At 53.5% G+C, this 27,880-nt stretch overlaps 1 protein-coding gene across 1 annotated transcript in view; it reads left to right on the forward strand.

The window, feature by feature from the left end:
* The window catches only part of PLXNA2 (plexin A2), a 208,705-nt gene that overhangs the window by 171,345 nt on the left and 9,480 nt on the right, over positions 1–27,880 (forward strand). Inside the window, 15 exon segments of the mRNA XM_003999337.5 lie at positions 3,193–3,344; positions 9,322–9,439; positions 11,294–11,430; positions 12,367–12,493; positions 12,495–12,535; positions 12,667–12,760; positions 16,867–17,106; positions 17,753–17,896; positions 18,181–18,415; positions 20,355–20,497; positions 21,193–21,461; positions 23,433–23,499; positions 23,717–23,863; positions 24,512–24,671; positions 25,046–25,149. Of these exon segments, the coding sequence (XP_003999386.1) occupies positions 3,193–3,344; positions 9,322–9,439; positions 11,294–11,430; positions 12,367–12,493; positions 12,495–12,535; positions 12,667–12,760; positions 16,867–17,106; positions 17,753–17,896; positions 18,181–18,415; positions 20,355–20,497; positions 21,193–21,461; positions 23,433–23,499; positions 23,717–23,863; positions 24,512–24,671; positions 25,046–25,149 (2,178 nt within the window).

Here is a 27,880-nt window from a genome sequence, read left to right on the forward strand (position 1 = left end):
ATTAAGAGTTCATTTTTAGACATGGTGAAATTTGAGGTGCCTGAGGGACACACATGGGGAAGTAGAGATGTCCAGTAGCAAATGGATATATGGATATGGAGCTCAGGAGAGAGGTCTGTGCCAACGATATAGATTTTGAAAGTCATCCCTAATGGAGACCTTGGGAATCCTTTTGCAAATCAAATGCTCACCACCTCATCTATGTTTGGAAAATCCTGACTTTAACACATCAGTTTTGTTCGAAGCAAGGAAGATCTAAGCTATGTCCCTTGTAAGTCCTAGAACGGGGTGCTTACTTAGAGCCTTGACCCCTAACTCCTTTGCCACCTGCCCCAGGTGCTGGCAGCATGGCGCCTAGCATATGCTAGCTATGTGGGAAAGAAGACCCCGGGGACCCAGTATTCCCCAGGTATTTGCCAATGACCTAGGAGGACTCTGATTCTCCACGTTCGGATTCCAGCAGCTGGTAAGCTAGCTTAGAAGTGATCAGGCTGGTGTCTCCACACCCCAGACTAGCTATCTCTTTGGCATGCGTCTTCATGCCAAGATTATAACACTTGCTAGTAACAAAAAAAATAATAACAATAATAATAATCTTTCATCTCTAAACAATATAAGCTGGCGTATGCCTCTGAGCAGCTCTGTGTTGGCAAATGGATCCTGCAAACCCCTCCGAGTGACCCTGGTCATGTCTCGGACCCCAGCCCTTGAATGTCAGAAGGGGACACTGCAGAGACTTACTAGCTGAAGAAAGCGGCCTCGCGGAAGCTGCCAATGCCGCCAACTATCCACAATCCAATCCCCACGCACTACCTGCAAGATGGAAATATTTTTAGCTTTTCCAGAAAGATTTCGTTTCACAGTTTTTCTGAAAGGTTGTAATTAACTGCTGCGAGCAAAAGAATGTATTTTTAAAAATAAGAGTGGGGGAAGGAGCGCAAACCAATCCCCACAGTTTTGCCAGTTACTTTTGGTAGGTGGGTTCTTGTCCTCCAGGTGGCTGGGGGAGGGGTGAGAGGGGCCAGTGGGGCTCATTCAAGTGGATCAAAGGAGAAACCGGGCAGTCAGATTTGCTCAAAGCAAATTCTTTCCTACTGATGTCTCCTGCAGGGGCGTGGAAACATCCCCTTCCCTGGTCCTCATTAACAAGGGTCCATCTCACAGAGCCCGGGAGGCCCAGGTTGCAGAGGAAACGGCACCGGGGAGGGTGCAACAGCCAAGATCCGGTTCTGGTTAATTTCAGAATCCCCAGGGACAGGAAGGCTGTAGGGCTACCTGTTCCTCCTGCCAGCTTCTCTCTCTCTCCAAATTGTTCTGCTTCCCCCCACTCACGCCCAACACACAGAGATGCCTCTGAGCTGCCTCCACTATCCCACCCTTGATTCGTTTCATGAGTCTTGTTTATTTTTATTCCTAAGGTGGGATATTTTATTCCCAGAAAAGGGAGTGAGAGCCTCAGACAAGGTGACTTGGGTGAAATGGGCCCTCCGATGAGAGAGTTCCTCCCCCCAGGGAGGGAAGGAGGCTCCACCATGTAAGAACTGAAGAAGGGTGGGGGGTGGTCAGGAAGTCTGAGTTCGAATCCTGACCGTGCAGCCACCTTCCCGAGAGCCCAGGAGTGGGCCTGGCAGAGAGGGAGGCCTGTTCCAGTCCTTCTACCCACGATCGTGTCTTCTCTGCCCCCATCACCTGGGGATTCACAGCCAAGATGGTTGTACAACTCATGGTGCCCACATCGCAGAGAGAGCGCAGTGCCCCTTTGGGGAACAGAGAGGAGGGAAAAGTCTCCAGAACCTTTTATAGCATTTCATCGTATTGACTTGTCATCTCTGCCCCAGGGCACACTGGCTCCACTGGGTGCCCCACCAGCATGAACAGGGTTTAATGGGAGGCTCCCAGTGGGGCTCAAGCACAGAAGGTCCCGGCCTGCACCTCTGCCCAGACGCTCCATCTGGGAGATTCTGGTGGACTCTTGGCCTTGACCAACCCACCCTTCCCTCTCTCCTTCCCATCCTGTCTTGCCTTTCTTACGGTGGAGTGAACAGAGCCTTGGACTTTTTTATAACTGTATGTATAAGTTGTACGAGAATCTGCGTAGAAGATACCCTGAGCCTGCTTCCAGTGATTGAGTTCACTTCTAATTTCCTCCTACTTCAGATAACTGTGGACCACAAAGGATAAACCTACTCGCTGGGATCTATCTGTTCTGTCCCAAAGAGCGGCATTTTTCCAAGAGCCTGATCTAATCCCAGAGAGAAGTTTACACCTTGGGAGAGCCTGATTCTGCTGTTCCTTTGCCCGTTGGGCCCGAGCAAAATGAGACAGCATTTGGTGACTGAATTAGGAAATGAATAACTAGATACATGATCCTCGTTAATGAGAAGCCAGGAAAATTTGGGAGATCCTGAAGTTATCTTTTTCATGGTTCTGCCATGCATCCTGGGCTGTGTTTTTGCAGCCCATGTCCAACACACTTTCCATCTTGAATCTTACCCCTGAAGCAGCACCTAATCTTGGACTCCTCTGGACTCCCACAGCTTCCCTCCGAATCTACCTTACCACTGTGTGCGTGTCCTGCATCAGGGAGCGTTATGTATGGCTCCCTTTTTATCTCTTCCTCCCGGACCAGAAGTTCCTGGAGGGCAAGTTTCCTGATGTCCTGGGTATTCACCATCACCCCTATGGTGTCAAGCCTGTAGGAGTGGCAGTAATAGCACGTGACGATTACAAAGCCCTCCCTGGTTTACAAAAAGCTCACAAACACGCCCCGTTTGGTGCTCCAGAGCGAGGCTGGCAGAGATGATGATCCGTGCCACTACCCCGCCCTTCACAACTAAGAAGAACTGAGACTTAGGGCAACTGTGACTTGATCACATTCAGGCAGCACATCTCCCAACAAGGATTTTCTGTCTCAGGTCCAGTGCTTTCTGATCTTTGTTTTTTTTTTTTTTTGTTTTGTTTTGTTTTTTTTTAATAAATGAATGCTTTAAAGAATTAATGACCTCAAGAACTGAGGGAGTCATGTGAAATGATGTCAGGACCCTAGAGAGGCTATAAAGTGGAGAAAACATGCCGTGTGCACCCACGTTCCAGGTGTGCGCGAAGTCCCCCCGCCTCCCTCGCGGAAGGACAGGGCACGGCTGTCTCTGCCTCTGTGGCCCAGCAGGTTTGTGACCCATTTCCCTCCCGCAGATTTTGACGGTGTCTGGACCACCTGAAGGAGGGACTCGAGTGACCATCCATGGCGTGAACCTGGGCCTGGACTTCTCTGAGATCGCCCACCACGTGCAGGTGGCTGGGGTGCCCTGCACCCCCCTGCCGGGGGATTACATCATCGCTGAGCAGTGAGTCCAGCCCGCTCTGGCCCACCCTTTTCCCATGGAGCTTCAGGGTAGGGGCTGCCCCTTTCCCTTTGCTGGGACTTCTCCAGGATTCCCTCCCACCCCTCTGCTCCCGTGGACCCTGCCCCCAAAAGCCTTCCCTGGGCCCTCGTCTACCCCACCTCCACTTTCAAAGGCTCCTATGTGTGTGATTCCCCGTCCCCTGACTCCTGTGGCATCAGAACTCCTAGCACAACACTTGTCGCTCATTCAGTCTTCACCTGCCCTGGCCACCGAGCCACGTTCCCAGCCAGCCCAGGTTCCTCCTCGGTCTCCCCGGCCCCTCCGCTGCCAGCCCCCATTGGAATGCATCCCGCACAGTGGGCTGCGGGCAACAATTTGTTTGGCTCATGGGGCTCTGACAGCAGCTTAATCCGAGCAGGGCCTCCGCCGGAGCAAATTCATTTATTTCACTAAGGGAAATGTCAGCTGGAAATTAGAAAATAGGCATGTAGCCGCGGACAGGCGAACGGGGCTCCAGGAGTGACATATGTTCCAATTTGGGGTGTTCATTTGGCAGTGGTGACCGCTGTGGAGTTGGTGGGCAGGAGATGGGCACAAAACTGGGGGCAGGAGCCTGGAAGGAGGGATGCTCCCCCCACCCCAATCCCAAAGAGAGACGGAAAGGAGATCATTCTGGATGATTTGTCATGTAAAGTGGGGTCAAGTCTCCCTAGTCCTGCTGAGAACACAGCTGTGCTGTGCGAGGGGGAGGGGTGTAAGGGGGGAGCCCCAGAGCAGGGCTTGTGGGAGGGGCTTCTCTGCCCTAGCTCCACCCCCCTGCAGCCCCAGGCCCTCCCCCTGACCTGCCCAGACCCAGCCTTTAGTAACCACCAGAAAAATGACATCACTTTCTCTTCTGTCAGTCCTTGCCCCTTCTCATCCATTTTCTCATTTTTAATTGGAAAGGACTCAGAGGTGGATACTGTTATCTCCCTTTACAAAGCAGGAGAAGGCAAAAGGCTTGGGGAAGTGAAATGACTTCCCCAGTTCACTCAGTGCACAAGTGGCCAAGGCAGAGCTGGAACCCGAGTCTCCTGACTTCCACTCCAGGTCTCCCTGTCTCATAAGAGTGGATAGGGCAAGACTCCCGGACAAGAACGGCCTGAAAATGTCATGATCCTCCGGGGTCAGGGGCCACGATTCCGGTGTGGGCCCAGAGCAGGGTCAGAGTCAGAGAAGTGACTTCCCGGGCTTTGAGGACCCCATTGATGTCCACTCGCCACCTCGGGGGAGAAGGAGCCGTTCTAATCCTTCAGACCGGCTCCTCCCCTGACAACCTTCTCCCTACAAGGGCTGAATCTTGGAGGGAGGACTGGCTGGGGCTACAGGAAAGAGATGAGGGAGAGAAGAGGGAAACTACAGAGGCTGTGGGGCCAGAGAGGAGGTGGACGCATCTGGGGCAGGAGGCGGGACAGTCTGTGGAGTCCTTCCGGGTCAGAGCCCTGCCAGGCTGGGCGAGACCCTCGGTGCCACCTACCCCGAATCCACCTTGGCTTTAAGGACCTGCCCTGGGCCTCCGGACAGAAGTCAAGTCTCCAACTTGGTGAGGTGCCACAGGACTCCAAAGGAAAGGGTTTGGGGGACCACTGGGTATGGCTTTGAGCTGAGAAGTGCAAACTCTTGGGCAGCTGGACACGGAGAGCTCATGAGATTTGGAATTCAAACGTGTTCTAGTCCTGCCTGCTCTACTGACCAGCCCTGAGGCCTTAGCAGACTGTCAGTCTCTCTGACCTTCATCAACCTCATGGAAATCGTGATTCCTACGGTACGGGTTTTGGGGGGAAATTCAGTAAGATGAGAAAATGGAGACTGCGATGTACCATAGGAATGTGAGGAAGTATTCTATCTTTGGAATCAAATGCACCACCCTCACCCAGGGCCGGGGGGGAAAGCGCCCGTAGAATCCACAAGTGAGGCTATGCAGGGAGCCCGGGGAGGTGACCGGTCGAGGTTGGTGGCCCGGCACCCCAGAAAACCAACGCTGCCTTCGTGTGGGGCACGGTGTGGGCAGGAGGGAGCAGGCCCTCCACACCTCAGTTGGTACAGCCCTGGTTTCCAGCCTCCCCAGGCTCCTTACCACTCTCGAGGCTTCAGAGTTTTAGCATCATTAAAGCCTCCCGCCCGGGCAGACAGCAGCAGGCATGATCATTACAGATGTCCGGGAGAGATGAATTTGGCTACACGGGCCAGTGCAGTGTCCCGGGTGCGGGCAGGGTTAGCGGGCACGGTAATGGCCCGCCATATGCTTGTGCCACACCATCTATCACTCAGCAATTAGGTTAATGTTGGTTAAAAGGCCCCGCTTAGTCTTGCAATCAGCACCCCACCGGTCTGTGGAGGGCCGGATGATTCCATCACAGGACGTTTCCTGGGTGATAAGACTCAGGTGGGGGCCGAAGCTCACCCCCAGGGGTGCATGCTCGTGCGGAGAAAGGTGCCATCTCTGCCGGTCTGTGGGAGGCGGTACTGTGTGGGGGATGAGGGCACCGGGCTGGGTGCCAGGAGCTCAGCTGTTGGGGAACCGGGTGACTTGGGGCAAATCACTTTGCTCCCAGGTTCTCAAAAGTCTCATCCGGGGAATGGAGAAATGGAGAAATAGACATCCTTAGGATGTCAGAGGAGGAAACTGTATGCCCCAGGGAACTGCACTTCCCACCGTTAGAAAGCCTGTCGGTGTCACTAATGTGTCCCCAGAAGCTCCCTGTCAACCAGGGAGGAGTCGAACCTCCAAATGTTGAACGTGGATAGTTGTTTAGTCAGGCCCCTCATTTTGCAAGGGAAAAATGTCGGCACCCCCAGCTGTCGTCTCCTTATAATATACTGGGGATCCTAGAGCCACCAGAGACACCAGAAGGAGGCCAGGAAGGCAGGAGGCCCCCAGAAATCAAACCACAGGACCTTTGCCAACTCGTAAGGCTTGAAGGAGGAAGTGGTGCACACACTGCTGCCTGTGGTCATCGACACCCGGGAAGGTAGGGGGCACCTCCCGACACCCCAGCAACCTCAACTGCACCCCGATATTGCTGCCACGTCCACCCTGTCCCCTCCCCAAAATACATAGAAAGCGTTCCATTAATTCTGCATGCAGTAGAGCAGAATGGTCAAAGGCTCGAGCTTTGGAGTCAGGTTGACCTGGATTTGAACCGTGGCTCTGCCGCTGTGGCCGTGGACAAGTCACGTGGCATCTCTGAGCCTTGGTTTCATTGCCCATAAAGTGGAGCTAATAGGACCGCCCTGCAGGGGAGCTCGAGATGACACGAGAGCCTATCTTGTACCGTGCCCGCTGTGATCACAGCTCAGTAAATTGTAGCTCTTATTATTATTAAGGTACCCAGTCTGCCATGGCCTGACCATCATTCCTCAGTATAACCCTTTTTACTCCCAGCAGCCTCCCCTGCTTCTTCCTTACCTTCCTCTCTCCCTGAGCTCAGAGAACAAATGATACAATTGTATTCTGTATATTCCAACCTTCAGTGCGAGCACGGGGCGGGCGAGGGGGGTGGACCGGGAATAAAAGGAAGGAGAGTGAGAGGTCATTGGGGTTCTTCCGCATACTTCTCAATTCCTTAGGATTCTCTCCCAGTTCTTCCCTACCGCCCCAAACCCTTTGCTACAGCCCCCAGCTTCCCCCTGCCCGCTTCCCACTCACGGGTGAAGGTGAACCTCATTCCATGGGTGGGGAGAGGCATCAGTCACAGTGCCAAGGAAGGGAACCCAGGGTAGTGCTCTGGCACCTTGCTGCAGCCTACCCCTGCCCCCCTTGCATCATGCCCTTCGCGGTGGGGCATTCAGGGCCAACCGCGGGCACTCAGCCTTGGACACTTGGGCAGTACTCCTCTCGCATCTGTCCCCCTTCTCCCGGGTCCCTGATATGTAAAGCTTATGTTTTGGGACATAAGGAAATGTTCTAGAAAAAACAGTGCACCAAAGGGTTCTAGGCCATTGTTCACACCCTACAGAGACAGCTGAATGGGCCATTCTAGGCCTTCTCCTCTTCTGCACAGACCCCTGGGCCCCAGGAGGAAAAAGTATGCCCATGGCTTTCACAGGTCGTCATATTTCCTCCCTCCGCGATATCAAGCCTACCATGATCTCTTCTTCCTCCTTTCTTCTGGAGGATGACTGTAGCACAGAGTGTCCAGGGGGTGGTGAGGGAGGGACGAGAGAAGGAAAGAGATTTATCTGCTCCCCCTTCTCCTTTGTCCTCCTCTTCTGCAATGGATGACAGATTCTCCTCTGAAGCGTCTCAGGAGTACAGGGCATATGGTTTGCAGGACAGCCGGGACCCCAAATAGGTGCAGGCACTAGGGCCCAGGAAACGGGATGAGAGATTTGTTACTCCGAGCAGGTAGCCCCTGAAAATAACCACACACAGTACCTTAAATTAAGCTTCTCAAATGCTCTGCTAATGAGGTTTAAGAAGACAGTTCTGTGTAAAATACTAATTGATCATCCCTATCAGCTTTACTCTGGGTTCGTAATTAATTTATTTATTCATGGAGGAAGGGAAGGGAGACTGCCCTTCCATGCGCATTCAGTACTTTCTTGTTGAATCTAATATGCTAAACGTGATAAGACAGTTATTGCATGTTAAGTAAATATTCACCAGGAGTTAAAGTACTTATTTGGGATTAACTGTTATGAAGGAGGTGGAGATCTGTGGCATGCCGTGTGTGCGAGCGTGCGGTGTGTTTGTTTAATGCAAGTTTTATTACATCGAAATGAAATCTCTGTTTAGTTACCTTCCTTCCTGGAGAAGCCGTGGCGATAAGCGCCTCCCAGCTAGACGCGGATCGACCCCCATGGTGCCGGCGTAATGCTGGGGATGAGTGCACCGGGGTCTGTTTTCCTGCCTCCCCGCTAAGCAAACCTACCGGGGGCACCAGACTGCTCCGAACTCTTATGCGGTGTTGGGAGGAATCGAAAGTCCTTTCTTCCGTCCTTGGGTTCTCTTTTGCGGAGCCTCGTGGGACCCCGTGCCTTCTAATTCCAAGCGAGAGAGCCCCCCGAGAACCTGATTTCTTCAGTCTCTCCCGTATCCTCCAGCTGCCCGCCCTTTCGAGAAGGCTGCTGTGGCCAAGGCAACCAGTGTCTAAATGTGCTTGTTGTAACTGATCTCAGGCACCAGGGAGGTCATCACTGGGGGTATTGATCTGCACTTCATGAGAGAAAACACTGTATCCCCCTCTTGCCTCCAGCTACCCAGCCTCTTAATGTGAGCCGTGACTTCCAACCCCACGGCTGGTTCGCTGCCTCGCCCACCAGCTTAGGGCGCTCAGACTTTGATTAAGTGGGAGTCCACTGTCAACTGCCGTCCTAATGAACTCATCCGCCATCCTCCCCTTCTGCGGCTCCTCCCTTTGGCTGGGAGCTCCTGCTTTGGGTGTTCACTATCTCATCAGATTATCTATTCCCTTTTTAAACCTCACTGTAGGAAACAAACCACTGTTGAATCACCTTGGCAGACAGGCCCTCACTCACTCCTTTAGGGCGAGTTGCCATTTTGGCTTGTCACACAGGAAGGAACGGGAAATTACTGCCCCTGGGTCTCCCTGTTGGACATTGGGTTTTATCCCACAAATACTGGGCAACTACCCCGTGCTAGGCGCCTCAGAGGCACTGGGAACGCAGGTCGATTCCGAGAATTAAGCAGCATGGCATTTGGAGGCACTCCGGACTTTAGAGGTGATCTCATTCGGCTTCTCACTGTACAGATGAGAGGCTGAAGCCCAGAAAGGGAAAGCGCTTTACCCGAGGTCACACAGCTAGATGGGTGAGCAAGCTGAGTCTCGGTACAGCACCAGTGCAAGTGTGTGATGAGTCATTCGTTGGGACAGGGGTGGGGGTGTGGGGGGCACGGGGGAGGTAAGATGAGAAGTATAGGCAGGGATGTGGGCTGTGGCCAGGCCTCTCACGGGAAGATTTGCTCTCTCCTCAGGATCGTCTGTGAGATGGGCCATGCCCTCGTGGGAACCACCTCCGGGCCTGTACGCCTATGCATTGGCGAGTGTAAGCCAGAGTTCATGACCAAGTCCCATCAACAGTACACCTTTGTGGTGAGTATTGGGCTACAGGGCTCCCAGCCTATTCTAGGCTTCTCCCACAAAGGCCCCACACCCCCCTCAAGCCGGGGGTAGGATGGATGTGTGACTGACGATGCTATTAGAGTCTCAGAGAGTCACGGGCCAGAATTCTAAATAAGGCAAGATCAGGTCTTTCTTAGAAAGTGGATCCTACCCGTAAGGGAGGGAGGGAGCCACCCCTTGTCCTGCCAGTGTGATATCTTAGTCTCATTCCAGCCTAATGAGGACAGATCCCCTGAGGGACCTAATTAAAAAGGTCTATATTTATCCACATGCTTTGTTTTCTGCCAAGGCTATCGCGAGTGGGAGTTTAGAGAAGTCACTTCAAATCCTGCAGAGACAAGTGTCTGTGGCAGGACCATGGGAGCAGGGGGTACTGAGTGAGTTGCTCTGTGTGATGGTGTGGTTAGGCACACTGATGCACACTCACAGCTGAAGACATCTCTTCGCGCTCGGGCGGCGGGTAGTAGAATGACGACAACTTTCTCGAAGGCCAGCACTGTATTCCTGCTGAATCGATAGCGTGCTTCTGGGGCCTTGGAATCTGCTGGGGCTACTACCTTCCTGCTGAATCAATAACTTGCTTCTGGGGCTCTGGAGTCCCTTTGCTGACACTTTTCTATATTGCCACATTGAGTTCTTCATTAAAAAGTGTTAACACCAGCAGATGGGGTCAAACCAGCCTTGCTAAGAGTTTTGAAAAAATCATTAGACCACAACATTTTATTCTCTCTAAAGCATTTTACTGCTTGTTTTAGGTTTTCCAGGCTCTGCCTTCTTCTCTTAGCATCTCTGTCCGTTTCTCGTAGTCGTCTTTTCCTCAGATTGGAGAGTACCATTGTCTGCCTGCCACCGGCTTCTACTACCTTCAACGCAGGATAGACAGGGTCTTGTGTGAGCAGCAAACACAGAAAGATGCGGGGGGGGGGGGGGGGAGAGAGAAAACTGTAGAATGTCCCAGATGGGAGAGGCTTTAGAGATCATTTAGCCCGCCCTCCTCTCTTGACATTGGAGCAAACAAAAGCCCAGAGTGATCTAGAAGCTTGCTTCGGGGCCAATGGACAGTGACCGGCTAATGCGGTCTAGAATTCATGCAGGTATAGTTGTTCAGTTAAAAGCACTTCCCACTCCCCCAGCCTGGCCTTCCAGACAGGAGCAATTCCTTTCTGATTTAGGTCAGCCGCCAGATGCACCGTAGGCCACATGACATTTCTTTCAAGCTTCGGATTTTATTTTACAGCTTAGGGAGTTGACTAAAATGTGCTGGCCATCGATAGGACATCCTCCTGATGAAGGTGGGGGGGAAGCTGTATCTAACACTGACTGACAGCCGTCTGTACCAGGCCTCCGGCCGTGCCCCTCACGTGCTTAGGAAGGGACAGGACATGTGCAGGGGCCATTAATGGAGGACTTTGGCCCCTTAGTGGCCCAATCCAGACAAGGATGCTTTATTCAGCCTAATCGATTTTGTGCCAAAAAAAATCAGTACAGGCTCTAGATAGAGAAGCATTTTCAAATTGCTCTCAATTTGTAAACTAATTGATAGATTAGTCGGTGTTACCTCTGCCTTCCCATTGGTGTTATGAGCATGAGACTCCCCAGGGAGTTAATTAATTCTAAAGCGAGGTCCGTCTGCCTTCCCTGGACATGCCAAGAGCCTCATCTTAGAAAGGGCTTCAGCTCCAGGAGAAGAGATTGAGAAAGGGCAGAAAAAGTACCTGCACTCTGAGCAGGGACACAGCTCCTCCTTTGGTCGTTACGTCCAGCGTGGGTCTGTCCCTTTGGCCCAAACCTGAGTGTGACCGTTTCTCTGTTTTTTTTCCAAAGAACCCTTCCGTGCTGTCGCTCAACCCCATCCGAGGACCCGAATCGGGAGGCACCATGGTAACCATCACAGGCCATTACCTCGGGGCAGGCAGCAGCGTGGCTGTATATCTGGGCAACCAGACCTGCGAGTTCTATGGGTGAGATGGGCTCAAAGGAGCACTGGAAGGCTGTACGTGTGAGGCGTGTGCGCACCTGTTCCGGGCGTGTTCACACAGGTGCCCGCCCCTTTACTCCCACGGGTGGGCCACGTCCCGGGCCCAAACACCATTCCAGTCCCTGTGAGCAATCCATCCCGCTACTCAGTTTATAGCAATATAGACCACTTAGTCAATATATCTAGGGGCTAGATACTTCTAAAAATAATGAGAACGAGGGCCGTGAGAGCTGCTGATGGGGAAGTTCCCAGAAACTCTCCAGTCGCCATCAGGACCCAGCATTCATTAGGTCCCCACTATGGGGCTCGAGAAACATGGAGACTACATGACCTCAGTCCTCAGCAAGCACACAGACTTATCCTCAGGGCATCTCTTGTGCATGAAAACTTGAACAGCTGCTATTTGCCGGATACTCCGATGAGGCCTTGGGGATAGAGAGAACCTGAGAGAATCCATGGGTGAGAACCCAACGTGCTCAGTATCAGCCAATCATCTCCTCCTCCGGTTATAAACTCCCTAAGGGCAAGGACTGTGTTCACTTCTCTGCATAGTAGGTGCTCAGTGAATACTTACTGAATGACTGGCCAGACTCTAAGCACTGGCTAACTAGCCTATTCTAGAAAAATCCAGAAAAGAAAAGATCACCCAAAGCCCGCGAAGCCCTGACCCCTGCCCCACATTCTCCAGTCCCCTTCTTCAACGTGTTCCCTCCCTCGTCCAACCAGAGTCGGATCTCCAGTAAAAAGAGGCACTGATATACACCGATAAGGGATATGTTCCGTTGTGTAGAGTATGAAGCAACAGAGCATTTTGTGGGCCATACATACCCTCAGACTGAGGAAAATCGCCTCTGAAGCCAGAGAGCTCTCCTCATTGCCAATGCCTTTCTTTACAACCCTCTTGCTGTCTCCCTGTCAGGCGGTCAATGAACGAGATCGTGTGTGTCTCACCCCCGTCATCCAACGGACTGGGCCCAGTCCCCGTTTCCGTGAGTGTCGACCGAGCCCGCGTGGATAACAACCTGCAGTTCGAGTACATAGATGACCCCCCGGGTGCAGCGCATTGAGCCGGAGTGGAGCATTGCCAGGTGAGGCAGAGGTGGGACGGATAACGCCCAGCCGCCACCCGACAGAACCCCTGTCTTGTGAGGGGGCCGGGGTCGAGGTGGTAGCCGTTTGAGAGGGCTTTTAACCTAGCCCAGCCTCTGCTTGTTCCCAGTGGCCACACACCCCTGACGATCACAGGCTTCAACCTGGACGTCATTCAGGAGCCAAGGGTCCGAGTCAAGTTTAATGGCAAGGAGTCTGTCAACGTGAGTAACCGCCGGTCCGCCTGGCCCTCCCTATAACCACAGCTCTGCGTCTGGGTTTGCAATGTGATGAGGTCCGTGTTAGCTCCCTCTTCCAACCACATGCACTGGAGCGGCCGTCTATGGGGGAAGAAAGTTAGTTCAAGACCCTGAGCTTGGAATCATGGCCCCAAACACCCGAACCTTCCAAGGACTCTCGCAATTACAGCATAATCATTTCTCGTCAGAGGGCGAGTATATAAATGTCCTGGCTTCTGAGCTTAAGAGAGAGCACAGAAGGGCTCCTGGTTTCATGCTATGTTTGCTTTGAGGTCCCGTAAGAAGCAGTGTGGAAGGGTGAAGAAATGCTGGCTCCAGAGGCAGACACATCTGAATTGGAAGCAGGACGCTGCCCTCCATTAGTCGTACGACCACGATCAAGTCGTTTAACCTCTGTTATCCCCTATTCTCTGCCTGCGTAAACGCTGACGATAAGACTCTCCTCGCCGATCTGTAACGCGAAGCCCTTGGCGGGCACTAGGTTAGCGCTTGATAAACGGCAGTCACTGCGAGCAGCTAGTCCTCCCCCGGCTGCGAAGGTGATCAGTCGAACATTTTACTTTACTCCTCGGTGCGGAGCCATGTAACTTAATTTTTTTTCTCTACGGACGTTTGTGGTTTTTAAAGAAGTTCCTTATCATAAAAGTAGAATGTCTGAGATGTCGTTACACATTTTTTAGTTAGTTCTGGTGGCTTCCCCCTCAGTCTTGCTAGCCGATATTCTCTGAAACACGGCTGTATTCGTAATTATAGTCCAGGAGATGCTATTATGGCCGTTAATTTTTCATATAATTGCTATTATTGCTGCTTTGACCTCAGGGGATTGAGTAGCTGTGATAGAGACAGGAAAGATGGTACTGTGCCTACCCTTTTATCCCTGACAGACCCCCCGCATGCTGGAAGCTTCCTTAGGAAACACAGAAAGGCACAAAATGACACAGCATTTGAAGGCAAGTGCTGGAAAAGTTACAGGGATCATCTGGTCCACCCCCCTCGTTGTATAGCTGAGGAAACTAATGCCAGAAAGGAGTAACGGCTTGCCCCCAGCCACGAGGGTAGCTGGAGGCAGAAGCAACTAGATCCCCCCAAAACCTGGACTCTTCATTACCAGACCCCGTGAGATGCTGGTGATCTGGTTATGACGTTCCATCATGGCAGACATGCAGGGACACCCGTATCACACCTTCAGTTTCCACCCTGGTCACAGCTCTTCGGGCCAGGAGAGCACGTGCCTCCTTATCCCAAGTGGAGAGCCTGATCCAGGGGTAAAAAGACCTATGCTCCCACTCCACTTCCAGACTGAAGCCAGTGTTCCCAGTAGCTCACAGACCACCTTGTCAAACTCCAAGGACTAAGTGGAAAGAAGGAGAACGAGGGGTGGAAATGGGAACAGTGGCCTGACACGCAAGAAGGATAAAACCCCTAAATAAATTAGGTACGTGTTTTGAAATAAAGGTTTTACTATTACTCAGGTATGTCAAGGCCAACAGCACAGGAGGCAACTGCCATTGGAAAGATAGTTTGTTATACTCACAGACCCCAAGGGAAGGGGGCTTCCACACCAAGGGGGAAGCAGCCGGGGGGGGGGGTCTGGAAGCAGAGAGAGGAAAGAGCACTGTGGCGAGAGCCTTTATTATGGCTTCTGCAGGAAGGAAGCATGAAGACAAGGTAAACAGGCTTAGGGTTGCCCAGTCCGAATCGTTTTAGCGGCCTCTGGGGCACGGGGGCTGTTCCTGATTGTCCCGTGCCCGGCCTGGTATGATTAGGGATGGTGGATGGGTGCTCAGAGTGTGGAAAAGGAGGCGGTCAGGGGTCTGGGCTCCGGACTGATTGGTTTGCATCACAACAGCGTGCTCTAGCAGGCAGGTTGTTTGCGGTTTCTAGGCACTGGCTGGTCCCAGGAGGGGATCCCTCCAGGTCGTAAGGCCCCAGATGTCACAGCAGTAGAAGTACAGGAAGTAAAAGACATGGTTAAGGCAGTACAGAGTAAGTATGTGACTGACCGAGGTTAACCTCCAAAGCCTGCGGCCTTAGTCCCCACGAAGCCATTTGAAGAGAAGACTGGTCTGGAAAGGCCTTCCCTATACCTGACATCCATCTGCAAAGGCTAAGGTCCTAAGTGTCCTCTGCCCTCACCAGGGTGCCCCTGCAACCCTGGGCAGGAATCTCCCCAACAGTTCCCCCAGCCCACCCACTGTGCCCTCCGTGTTTCAAGGAGTTAAGTGATGGTTCCTCCCTGTTGAGAGCTGGGGGTCTTCAGGCTCAGTAGTGACCTGCCCAGAGCCTGCAGGCGGACAGGCCTGGAGGAGCCCCCTGGATGTGGTCTCTTCATCAAGCCTGGCTTCACAACGGGAAGGTGGTGACCTCTGCCCCCTGCCTTTACTGTCGGGAGCTCTCTGTCAAGAGCGGTGGGGACAGAAGAACTCTGCCCCCCGCCCCCACAGGCACCTCTTCAGCCCACTGGGTCTACCTCTTGCCTCTGGATTTTGAAGCATCCCCAGTGAGACGTGAGAAGGGCCAAGGCAAAGGCCGCAAAACCCCCAGGAATTTTGGCAAATAAAGTGCCGATGCAGCACCGGGCAGTTAACGAACAGAGCCTGCTTGTTTGGGAGTGATTTGCTTATTCAGAGAGGAGTCTGGTCTAGGGAGCCCTCCCCCGCCCGGGCATGCAGCCCTCAGCAGGCTGTTCTATGAAACTCTTAAACTCCCTCTGGAAAGTGGGGGTTAACACTTGGACTTGGGGGTCTGACATAATCTCTGTGCCAGGGTCAGCTTCTCTGCGATTTCACACGGGGTCTTGTTTTCGGAACATGAAGCTCGTGTGTGTGTGTGTGTGTGTGTGTGTGTGTGTGTGTGTGTGTGTTGGCCAGACTCACAACACATGTGAACCTGCCAGGACAGCGTGTACTTGAGCAGGCCGAGCTCTCCCAGATGCCCTTGGCTGTTGCTGGGACACCCAGAGCCCCAACCAGGACCGTGCTGAGCGCAAGCCAGGAGGAGAGCGCGTGGGAATCGGGTTTTGTCCACATGCCACGTGGGGTCCTGTGGCGGTTTCTTCGGTCCGGCCACTGCCCTGGACAGCCCTGGAACTAAACCACCAGAGAAGGGAATGGTGCCGCTCACGCTAAGTCGAGGCCAGCTCAGCTAGGATTTTAGTACAGACACCAGGGTCTACCCAAAAAGGAAGGACATTATGACCTCAGTATCCGTACCCGGGCTACTCCCTCGTGCAGAGTGAGGGGGCGCCTGGCTGTAGAAGAGAGAGATCCTGAACAGAATGCTTCAAGACTTGAAGGATTCTTTTTACTCATCAGTGTATTCAGTAAACATTAACTGAACACCTACTATGTGCTGGCAGAGTGCTCATCTCATGCTACTCCTTGCGCCCCAACACATACACACCCTGTCTACACTGCTGTCCTGCTTTGTCCTCAAACTCCCTCCTCCCCAGGCCTTTGCTGCCCTTCCTTCTGCCTGGGACTTGTTGCCCCCCCCCCCCCCCCCCTGTCTAGGAGAGTCCTGCTCGTTCTTCAGGTTACATTTCACTCCTTCTGTGCAAGGAAAAGTGTCCCTGAGTCATCCTCAGGCCACGGCCATGCACTCTCTCTCACACACACACCCTCCTACCCTGCCTGGTCCTTGCCCACTGGGCCTTTCACACAGGCACTCATGTATTTAGCAGTGCTCGAACCCCTACTGCAGTCCGGTCCCCGTCTGGGACTATGTTATAATGCGTGTTTGGTCATTTGTCTCCTCCTCCGGATGATGACAGTGTCACTAAATGGCCCCAGCTGCTAGCATAGCGGCCGACACAGAACAGGCCGTCAAACGACGTTGGTGAATGAATGAATGAGATTAACATGTGTGCCCCAGTCTCCCAAATTTCACAGTCCTTTTTCTCAAGGGGCTCACCGTCTAATGACGACAACCAAGTAATCAGGGGGTGACAGGCCAAAGCAAAGAGAGGGCGGGAGGTGGTAGTGTGAACCCCCCCCCCCCCCCCCCCCCCCCCCCCCCCCGCCAACTTCTCACTCGATCTGCATTTAAATGCTGCACTCTGGGCCTCCCAGGTTTGTAAAGTTGTGAACACCACCACCCTAACCTGCCTGGCACCCTCTCTGACCACGGACTACCGGCCCGGCCTGGACACTGTGGAACGGCCAGATGAGTTTGGATTCGTCTTCAATAACGTCCAGTCCTTGCTCATTTACAACGACACCAAGTTCATCTACTACCCCAACCCAACCTTCGAACTGCTCAGCCCTACCGGAGTGTTGGATCAAAAGCCAGGATCCCCCATCATTCTGAAGGTAGGATGGGCAGAGAGCAGTGCCTGGCCCGTGCCGTGATGGTGACAGCCCCCCTCCCTCCCGGCCTTTCCTGTTCGCCTCTGTGTGCTCACGGCCTCGCAAAGCTGCCATCTCCCCGAAAAGGGAGCTTGTTTATAGATATTGACCCATCCAGCCATATATCTGGCCCTTGGGATTCTCAAGGAACACTTTACAATGTTGCTGTTTGTTCTTGTGAGCTTCCGGACGCCAAAGTTCGGCAGCGCCTTGGAAGCAAACACTTCCTTTCATTGACCGCTCCTGTGGCCACCGTAGCCCGCGCGCTTATTCCGAGGGGTCACGGTGCCCCGGAACGATTCGTCCACCTGTTTTGTTACTTTTCTTTATATCCCACGTGCTCTCCTCCAAATGCTCCCTGGTTTGGAGTCTGTCTCTCCTTCCAGTCTTCTTCCCATCCCTTCCTCCCTTGCTTTCTCTCCTCCCCGCATTTTCTCTCTCTTTCTCTGGAAATTGGGGCTGTTTGAAGTTTTCCCCAGAAACTCTGCACGGAGTCATCTATTGGTTTTTGCACGGCTGCCCTTCCCCCGTGGCTTTCTTCTCTTTTGTAGGCAGTTAATTTCTGCGTCCCTGCGTCAATTGTTTCTTTTAAGATTACTGTTCTCCCCAGGGCAAAAACCTCTGCCCTCCTGCCTCTGGAGGTGCCAAACTCAACTACACCGTGCTGATTGGAGAGACCCCGTGTGCTGTCACTGTGTCGGAGACACAGCTCCTCTGCGAGCCTCCCAACCTCACGGGGCAGCACAAAGTCATGGTGAGTGAACCCTCTTCCTTTTATGACTCCCCCCGCCACCTCCTCGCCGTGCATGCATGATCTGTCACAAAGTGAGGCTGTCCCGTCTACTCCCTCCTCATCATGTTCTACATTGAGATGGGTAGAAGTTGAGAACCCAAGAAAGGAAAGGGAGATGATAAGCAGGAAGCTGTTTCATGTCCAAGTCTGTACTGTGTGGCCGTGGTCACTCATTGCCCTTTCTGAAACATAAGGATCGATGGCATGCCAGGGCTCTACAGCGTCTGTGTGTGTGCAATGCACAGGTTCACGTGGGCGGGATGGTGTTCTCTCCTGGCTCGGTGAGTGTCATCTCAGACAGCTTGCTGACCCTGCCAGCCATTGTCAGCATCGCGGCGGGCGGCAGCCTCCTGCTCATCATCGTCATCATCGTCCTCATTGCCTACAAGCGGAAGTCTCGAGAAAACGACCTCACTCTCAAGAGGCTCCAGATGCAGATGGACAACCTGGAGTCCCGCGTGGCCCTGGAGTGTAAGGAAGGTAGGTGGAGGCACTGTCTCGCTTCCTGGCCCCATCTTTTGTCACCAGTCCTTTACCGCCTCCGGGGAAACTGCTCTTATCGCTGTTTCCATCCCTCCCACCCTCAGCCTGTTTTCCCAGAAACTTACTTTGCTTTTAGCATTAGAGAAGTCCCATTAAGAATGCCCAGGGCGAGGCCCCAGGTCTGACCATCTTGTTCCCGGCCTTCCTGAGCCCTGACTCATCTCTCAGTCTGGGAGCCTTTCTCTCCCTTTCGGGGCCTCGGTCTCCCCACAGTCAGAGCCTCCCAGGCTCGGCTGTCGGTTGCTATAGGTCCCCCAGATGGGAATCCGGCTCCTGTTTCTTGCATAGCTGCTCTCAGAGCGTGTGGAGGCAGCAACAGCAGGAGAGGCAAGGCAGCTCTTCACCTGTCTCCGGCCTTATCCCCTCCCCTCCCCCAGGGCTTGTTTTCCACCCAGTGCCACAGGCCGAGCGCTCTGAAGGCCGCCACTCGCTGGTGTCCTCGGCCGTGGACACACATGGGAGTAGCGATTGCTTCCTTCCATCTCCCATGCAACCACAGCCTCGAGGTGACACATATACTTGGTGTCCCCTCGGGCTGAGGACCCACCGGGCTCTCTGGGTAAACATTTCAATTAAGAATCAAAACATTTCTCCCTTTGCTACAAACATCAGGATCAGGAACAAGCCCTCTCTGCTGGGTTAAAGGGAACGGCTGGGCTGGGGCGAAGTGGGGAATGGCTTCTCCGGTGCCAGGGCAGGGGAAGGGTGGGGAGAAGGGCATCAGGCAGACAGACCTGCCACCACAGGAACGCTCCCCTGTCAGCTGAGGGCCTGATGGCTGGGGCGCCGCAAGGCTGGCTTTGGTGTTCTTAGTTCCCTGTGTGTGTGTGTGTGTGTGCGTGTGTGTGTGTTAAAGTACACATAACATCACATAAAATCTGCCATTTTAACCCTCACTGTCTCCACACCCTAGGGCTCTTCCTTCCAGCTCGGTAGCATTAAGTACATTCACATTGTTATGGAACCACAACCACCATCCAGAACTTTCTCTTCCTCCCCAGCTGAAACGCTGTATTCATTAAACAGTAACCACGGCCCCCTCCCCACTCACTGGCTGCTGTCAGCCACCATTCTACTTTGTTTCTATGAATTTGACTTCTCCAGGACTCTCATATAAATGGAATCACACGGTATTTGTTCTTTGCGTCTGGTTTACTTCATTAAGCATAATCCGTGCTGTGGCACCCATGTGGTTGCAAGTGTCAGAATCTCTTTCCTTTTTTTTTTTTTAATTTTTTTAACATTTATTCACTTTTGAGGGACAGAGCGTGAGCAGGGGAGGGGCAGAGAGGGGGGGGGAAACACCGCATCTGAAGTAGGTTCCAGGCTCTGAGCTGTCAGCACAGGGTTCCACTTTTTCCACATCCTCGTCAACACTCACTGTTGTCCATTTTTCTATTATAGCCACCCTAATGGGCGAGATCTCATGGTGGTTTTCATGTTCATTTTTGTCCAAGGTCTTTGCATCTTGATTCATTATTCTCTTGCTTGGAAGAAAAGGGGAGGGAGGCTGCCTGTTCTGCGCTTGGCTTCATCCCCTTGGCCGCTGCCTCTCCGCTGTTTCGAGAACCTGCAGCCCCATGCATGATACTAGTCATGGTGTCCTTCCCTTTTCTTTGTTTTAACTACACTTGTAATACGCAGCAAGAAAAGGCAAAATTAGGCATTGGCAGACAGGAGGAAATGATACAGAAATGGCCCACGTGCCTACCACCTAAGAAAGGAGGCCCGGAGATACCTCACACCTTCTGGAGATGCAACCCAACAACCCTCCTTGTCTCCACACCCCAGGCCTTCACAGACGTCTTCTCCCGCCTTTCCCCTCCCCTGCCCCGGTCGCCCTCCTGAGCCTCCCTGTCTCCCTGCATTTTCATAGCCTTTGCTGAGCTCCAGACAGATATCAATGAGCTGACCAGCGACCTGGACCGCTCTGGAATCCCCTACCTGGATTATCGTACCTATGCTATGCGAGTCCTGTTCCCCGGCATCGAGGACCATCCCGTGCTGCGGGAGCTGGAGGTAACGCCTGCCTCTCTCCCCAAGCCACCCGGCAGGAACGCAGGACCTGGGAAATGCAGATGGGGCCCAATAGCTCAGAGAAAGATCAGGAGTAAGGAGGAGAAACGGCTTACAACAGCATCACCCCCACAGGGATGTTTCTCATCAGGCGGATCACGGCCAAGGTGGGGGTGGGGGGGGCACCCAGGCTCTTTAGGATGATTCCAGGGGAAGGCTGATTGTCATTTTTTAATTAACGACTAAATTAATTAACTACGATTCTGCCACATTCTCAAATGGATTTAAGGGGGCTTAAGGAAAGACCTACGATTCTGTGAAGTTTGTTTGCTCATTTGTTGGTTTGTTTTGCCAAAGATAATAAATCAGGGCAGAGAGGATTAAAGGGAGACTAGCAAACCAAGCAAGTCTGATGGAGTATCTCCTGTGGTACCCCTGGGACAGGCGGACGGACGGCATCCCCTGCGAGGGCTCTGCCTGGAGCCGACCCCCACAACCGAGGGGGCGGCCAGGGTAGATAGTGGACCTCAGAGCCCAGCCATTCCTACCCCATCGCGGGTGCGGGAGATGGGGCGGGGTGGCTGTAGGCGTCACGGACAGAGTCCTACAACTATCGCCACGCAAGACCCTCGGGGAGAGGCCGGGCTAGGAGGCCGGAAGCCTGTCCTCTGAGGGGGCGCCCGTCCCGTCCACCCCAGGTGCAGGGAAATGGGCAGCAGCACGTGGAGAAGGCCCTGAAGCTCTTCGCCCAGCTCATCAACAACAAGGTGTTCCTGCTGACCTTCATCCGCACCCTGGAGCTGCAGCGCAGCTTCTCCATGCGCGACCGCGGCAACGTGGCCTCGCTCATCATGACCGGCCTGCAGGGCCGCCTGGAGTACGCCACCGACGTCCTCAAGCAGCTGCTGTCCGACCTCATCGAGAAGAATCTGGAGAACAAGAACCACCCCAAGCTGCTCCTCCGCAGGTGCGCCCCGCGGCAGGGGGCGGGGAGGGGGGCCTGGGGTCGCAGCGGGCTCGCGGGCCCTGCTAGAGCAGCACGACAGGCTCCCCACCGCAGACATGACGCCCACGCGCAGTGGCCTGTGTCCGCGCCTCTCGCGGCGCAGAGTCTGATCTCCCCGTGGCCCCGGGAGGCTGTGTCTGCACCTGCTAAGTGTGAAGGAGGAGCCCGGACCTCGGCTCAGAGCTCGGCTCGAACCCCGGCTCGAACCCCGGCCCTGCCACCTGCTAGCGGTGTGGTCCGGGGCCCATAACGCGGCCTCTCTGCTGTTTATCTTCCTCACTGACAAAATGGCATCGGTAACACTGTCTCCCAGTCTCTGTCCCTCCTTGTGCCTCTAGAGCTGCACTGTCCAGTGTGGTAGCCACACGTGACTGTGAATTAAAATGAACTAAAACGTGGAATTCCGTTCCTCCGTCGCGCTAGCCACATGCCAAGGGCTCAGTCACCGCACGCCGGCCACCATATTGGACAGCACACTTAGGGAACAGTTCCATCCTCGCCGAAGGTTCTGTGGGACAGAGGCTGGCTGGAGATTTGCTGCAGCCTTTCCCTTCCGCGCCCAGTTCCCAGGATCCGAATCACCAGCAGCCACCACAGGCTCCCTCCGCCCTTGCCATTTTTACTGGCAGGAGAGGGGGCTGGAGACCTTGGCATCCATCCCCCAAGGCCACCCTCCCTGGAGGCCCCAGGGAGCAGAGCAGAGCTCCTGAGCCCCTCTGGCAGCAGAGGTTGGAATGCACCATCTCCATTTCCCCACCCTCCTCTTTAGCCTGCTCCCAGCCAGGTCGCAGGCTTCCAGACCCCACGTGGGGTGAGGAGGGAGGAGGAATGGCTTTGTTTTAGGAGTTCTGAGCCCCCATCCTGCCAATCTGAGCATTAGAAACTCTCATTAAGAACTGTTGTATTTAAATTAGAGCTAATCTCAGGCACAATGCAGGGAGAGGGTGCTGGGAGGGGCCAGGGGACAAAGCTACAATTTCTTCTGCCATTGTCACTCTCTCCCAGGCCCAGATTGCAGAGCAGCCCTGGCAAATGCCTGGGATTTACCGCAGCCAGAGGGTATAATTTGCACTACATGTAGGGTGTTAAAATACCCCTCGGCATCCCCATCCCCATCACGGAGGGTCTGTTACAGCTGCTTTGTTCCTTCCCCGAGTCCCCAGATCTGCAGCCCATGTTGGGGGATGGGGAGGGGTGGTGCTTGCAAAACAGATCCCCTGTGCGCTGAACACTCATGCACACCGCTCTCCACTTGAGTGGCTGGGATCCACAAGCCCACGCGATAGCAGTAACGACAGCTAATACTTACGGAACAGTGCTCACGGGTGCCAGGTGCTGTTCTTAGCGCTTTACATACTTAACTCATTCAATCCTGATAACAGCCCTGTGGGATAGATATTATCATGGTCCCCATTCAAAGATGGGGAAAACGAACCCAGCAACCCAGCGACTGCGGAAATGACTTGCCCGGGGAAATGACTTGCCCGAGGTCACGCAGGCAGTCTGTGGCAGAGTCAGACTTGGAATACAGGAAGTCTGATTCTGAGTGGCTGGAGGGGCAGGTACCAGGGGCCTTTGGGGTATGAAAATGGAGTATTTAGGCATGCAAGGAATCCCAGAGGGACAGAGAAACTCAGTTGATCATCCTCAGGCCGGCAGGAAGTAAGGAGAACTGGTCATTGATAGCCCTGTGGAAAGGGGTACCTGGCACCTTCCTATGCAGACCCGTAGTGCCAGTTCCACAGGGAATTGTGGCCCAGAAAGAAGCCTCTGGCCTGAGGTCACACTTCTCGCTCTGGTGTCCTGGCTCCCAGCCTTGCATGCTTTGATGCCCTGTTGCTCTCTTGGGCCACGGTGCGTACAAGCCAGATGACCCCCCCTCTCGAGACCCCCTCCACAAAGGACCGCCCCTCACCCCTGCTCCCTCCCCAGGACAGAGTCTGTGGCCGAGAAGATGCTGACCAATTGGTTTGCCTTCCTCCTGCACAAGTTCCTGAAGGTGAGATTGGGAGCGAGCCGGGACCTAGAGCTGAGAGTAAGATGGGAGGGGGGCTGCTCCAAGCCTGGCCATCGGGGCTTGCAGGGGGACCCCTCAGGAGTAGGAACCTGCCTGGCGGGGGTGCTCCAAAGCAAAGCAGGCCTGGGAACATGGCCAGGAGAGGGAGAGGAGGAGACTGGTGCCCCCGCACAGCCCACGCCCTTGCCTGTGTCCACAGGAGTGTGCGGGAGAGCCACTGTTCATGCTCTACTGCGCCATCAAGCAGCAGATGGAGAAGGGTCCCATCGACGCCATCACGGGTGAGGCCCGCTACTCCTTGAGCGAGGACAAGCTCATCCGGCAGCAGATCGAGTACAAGACCCTGGTGAGGAGGCTGGAAACTTAGGGGACACAGCAAACCTCCTGTCTCAGATCCATTCTCTGCCCTCCAAGCACAAAGCCAATCAATAAAGAGGCTAGGATATGGCCTGGGGGCAAGTCTAAGGGGCGTGCCAAGTGTTCCAAGAGTGTGGCAGACATGCCTTTGTTTCCCCTCCCCTTCTCAGCTGGTGGGCCTAAAGAGCCCTGTCTGTCTCAGTTTACCCTAGATGATATGGTGGGGGTGGGGGTGAGACCCCCTCCATTAGGTATGGGGAAATTAGCATTATGGGGAAGAATATGAAATTGCTAATTCCTAGTATAGAGGCTTTGGGAGGTGGGTGGCCAGCCCTGGATACACCTGGAGCCATCTCTGAACCCCTAGGACGCCTCGTTCCGGGATTACAGCGGCTCCTAAGCCAACCAGGAACTAGAAAGTGGAGTCCCAATTCTTTGAGAAGGGCAGGGTAGGCATGGCTCAGGTTATCATTTGGCAGATGGCAGGAAGGCGAGAGAACCCGAGGCATGGACATTTCTCTTGTAGGGCTTGTAGGGAGGGTAAGTCATAAAAGGGGAGTAGTCCAAGGGCTTCCTCCCACTCCTTCAAGCTGTCCCTTGAACTCCTATCCTGCTCCCCCTCCGTCGTCACTTGTAGATCCTGAACTGCGTCAACCCCGACAACGAGAACAGTCCCGAGATCCCAGTGAAGGTGCTAAACTGTGACACCATCACGCAGGTCAAGGAGAAGATCCTCGATGCCGTCTATAAGAACGTGCCCTACTCCCAACGGCCAAGGGCTGTTGACATGGACTTGGGTAGGAGGCCTGGGCTTGGAGTGTGTGGGCAAGGGGTAGAAAGTGGCTTCCAGGAGGGCCTTCGGGCCATGGCATGGAATGAAGTGAGAAAATGAGAAGCCGTGTCCTGCATAGGCCGCTCCTGGGGACAGTCCTGCCCCAGGCAAGGGGCCGTAGGAAATACTTCTCCCAGGGCACTGCTTGCTCTGATGTGGCCACCTCTGGTGAAGTCCACACTTCTCCCCAGCTGCCTTGACCCCATGGGGCCCTTGAAGTCTCGAAGCACTATGAGTGGCACCAGCTGGGGTTGCCAGGCCCCTAGAGGAGGCAGGACTGGGTGACCTTGGTTCATAGTCCCCCACCGCCCCCTCACCTACACTACCCCCTCTCCCCAGAGTGGCGTCAAGGCCGGATCGCCCGGGTCGTGCTGCAAGATGAAGACATCACCACCAAGATCGAGGGCGATTGGAAGCGGCTGAACACGCTGATGCATTATCAGGTGAGGGCAGGGGCTTTGAGCCGCGACCTTTGACTCCCCAAAACGTTCCTTTCACTCCAGGGTTTGCTCTCAGGCCCTCAGAAGCCTAGAAGAGATTTTCTTATCTACCCTTTCCTCCTCCCCTCTGAGTATAAAACAGAGATTTTCAGCCATGACTACCTATGAGAATCATTAGGGAAACTTCTCAAAAAGACGAGTGCCCCGACCCCGCCCCAAGAAACTGACTTAAGTGGTCTGGGTGAGGCTAGGCATTTCTATTCTGTGTGTCTCTACCTCCACCGAAAAATGGCATATTGTGAAGTCCTCTGAAAGGACACTGACCGTGGGTACCTGCTGCTTTCTGTCCTCAGCATCTCATCAACGCAGCCTACACTTCTCACTTGCCACGGAGCAAGAAATTGGGTAGACTTGTCTTCCGGGTCTTGCATTCTGCCACTTACTAGCTGGTGTCCTTGGGGAAATTACTTAAGTTCTCTTCTTTCTCATCTGTAAAATGGAGTTCAAAGTGATCCCCGCCCCATAAAGTTGTGTGAAGTCGATTCAGTGCAGTAAAGTGTTCGGCACAGAGGCAGATGCACTGAATGAATGAACAGTCAAAAAAAAAAAAAAAATTCCGGCAAAAGAACAAAAGATCCAGGAGTATCTATTCCTGCCTCCCCTTCCCTCCCGTGGTAACGACTGCTCTCGTGGCTGGGGGTCTCTGTAAGATTAAGCACAGGTAGGCTGGTTGGGACTCAGGAAAAATACTGAAATAGAAGCTGGAAATGAGAGACACCGAGGGAAATTAAACCAACCAGAGGAAGCGCCGCAGGCTGTGAGACCCTAAGGGATTGCCTGATTAATAACATCTTCCCAGGTCCACGCCGCGCACAGGGAGGGTGCGGAGGGACTGGCAGGCACCAGGTTGCCGTCAGCCAGGCCACTGGGGGTCCTGAAGGCCAATAGGAGCTGGCTGGGAGGCTCCGAAGCACAAAGGAAGCTAGTGGAGGACACCGGGGGCAGCCCCAGAAACGCTCCTCTGCAGGCTCCATCCGCCTTACTGGCCTGCGTAAGCTGTGCCGGGTCCCTGACCACACCCAGCCCCAGACAGAGGAAGTGTGGTGTCTGAGAAGAGTAAAGGCTTTTCAAGCTGTATTAAAACCCCCGCTTCTGCACTCACTGGTGGTGTGTGACTTTCACCTCTCAGAACCTGGGCTCCCCATCTGTAAAATGAAGATGACAGCCAGGGCTGGTGAGGGTGGTTGGAAGAATTAGAAATAACGGGTGAGGGACGCGGGAGGTAGACTTAGAGCCATTCCCTGTTGATTCCGCCCCCATCCCGCTCACAAGGTGCCGATGCGTCCTGTAGAGCACTTGCAATGAGCTGGTTATAACGGCAGAAGAAAGCGCAAAAGAGAATAGCATTGTGCCTTCAAATCATCAGTTTCTCAAGGGCAGGAGTGAGCCCTTTCTTTCCTGTCTGTGATGCCCTGACGGTTGTTACTGAGCCGTCCGTCCTAAGGCTTCCAATCAGAATGGAATGTTCTGTTCTTACAGTGCTCATCATACAAAGCACTTCCAATTCCCCGATGTCATTTATCATTCATGTATTCATTCGTTCCTCAAATATTTACTGAGCTTTGCCGAGTGCAAGGTACTTCCCACATGCTGGCCCAGAGTGATGAGAAACACCAGCCATCGTTCTTCCCTTTGGGAGACTGTGATGATGATGGTGATGCCCATAATAACCACACTAATGCCGATACTTACCGAGTGCCCACTGGGCGCCAGGCACTGCTGTCGGCCTTTATGTGTCCTGACCCCTTTAAGCCTCATGATACACCTACATGCCATTAGCATCCCCATCGACAAATGAGACGACAGAGACACGGAGAGGTTAACCGACTTTCCTGATGTCACGTAGCTAGTAAATGGCAGAGCCGAGGTCGGACCCAGCCAAGCATCTTGACCGTGGATTTGCACCGCCTGTCAGTCAAGAGAAAGAACGACCGAGCACTGAAGACGAGAGAGATTTAGTGACGAGACCTGGAACTGAATTGAACTGTGGTCATTCGCGTCACCTTGTGAATCTTCCTTTAGGTGACAACAAACCACACGTGGAGAGCATCATCTGTTCTTCTTGGGAGTAGAAACCCCTGCCCCTGCCAGGCTTTCAGAGTATCGTTTCTAGACTGCCAGTTGCAAGGAGAGTCCCTGAAGGACAGAGGTGGAGAGGTTCCCCTCAGTTCCAGACCCGGTACCGATGGTGCGGACCACTGGCAGTCCAGGGAGCCACCCCGGCTGGGGAGTAACGGGGCACTGGAACTTTCCAGATGCCGTAAAGAGCAAAGGGCCCTTCAGCTTTATGTCATCAAGTCAAAGCATCGCCCCCTTGTTACTCTCCCTGGAGTCAAAGGTCCTGGAAGTCCCTCCAGGAGAAAATCTGCATAATCTTAATTAACAAAGAGATGTTAAAAAACTTCCTGGGTTCCCGCAGATTTATAGGGAGGGTAAAATTAAACACCACTACTAAAACCGGCTATCAGGGAATCTCGTTAGCACTAATGTTCATTTATAGTTTGACTTCCCAACATTTAATTCTTTTTTGGTGGGAGAGAGGGACTGACAATTTAAGACCCAGAAAGATGGTTTTACGACTGGTGCAGCTATCAATCAAACTTATAAAGTTCATAAAAATTGTTAAAATAAAAAATGGTTTAATAGGAATGTTTTATGGCCCATAACATTATTA

The sequence above is a fragment of the Felis catus genome, chromosome F1, assembly GCF_018350175.1.
Source record: "Felis catus isolate Fca126 chromosome F1, F.catus_Fca126_mat1.0, whole genome shotgun sequence".
Classification (NCBI taxonomy): Eukaryota; Metazoa; Chordata; class Mammalia; order Carnivora; family Felidae; genus Felis; species Felis catus.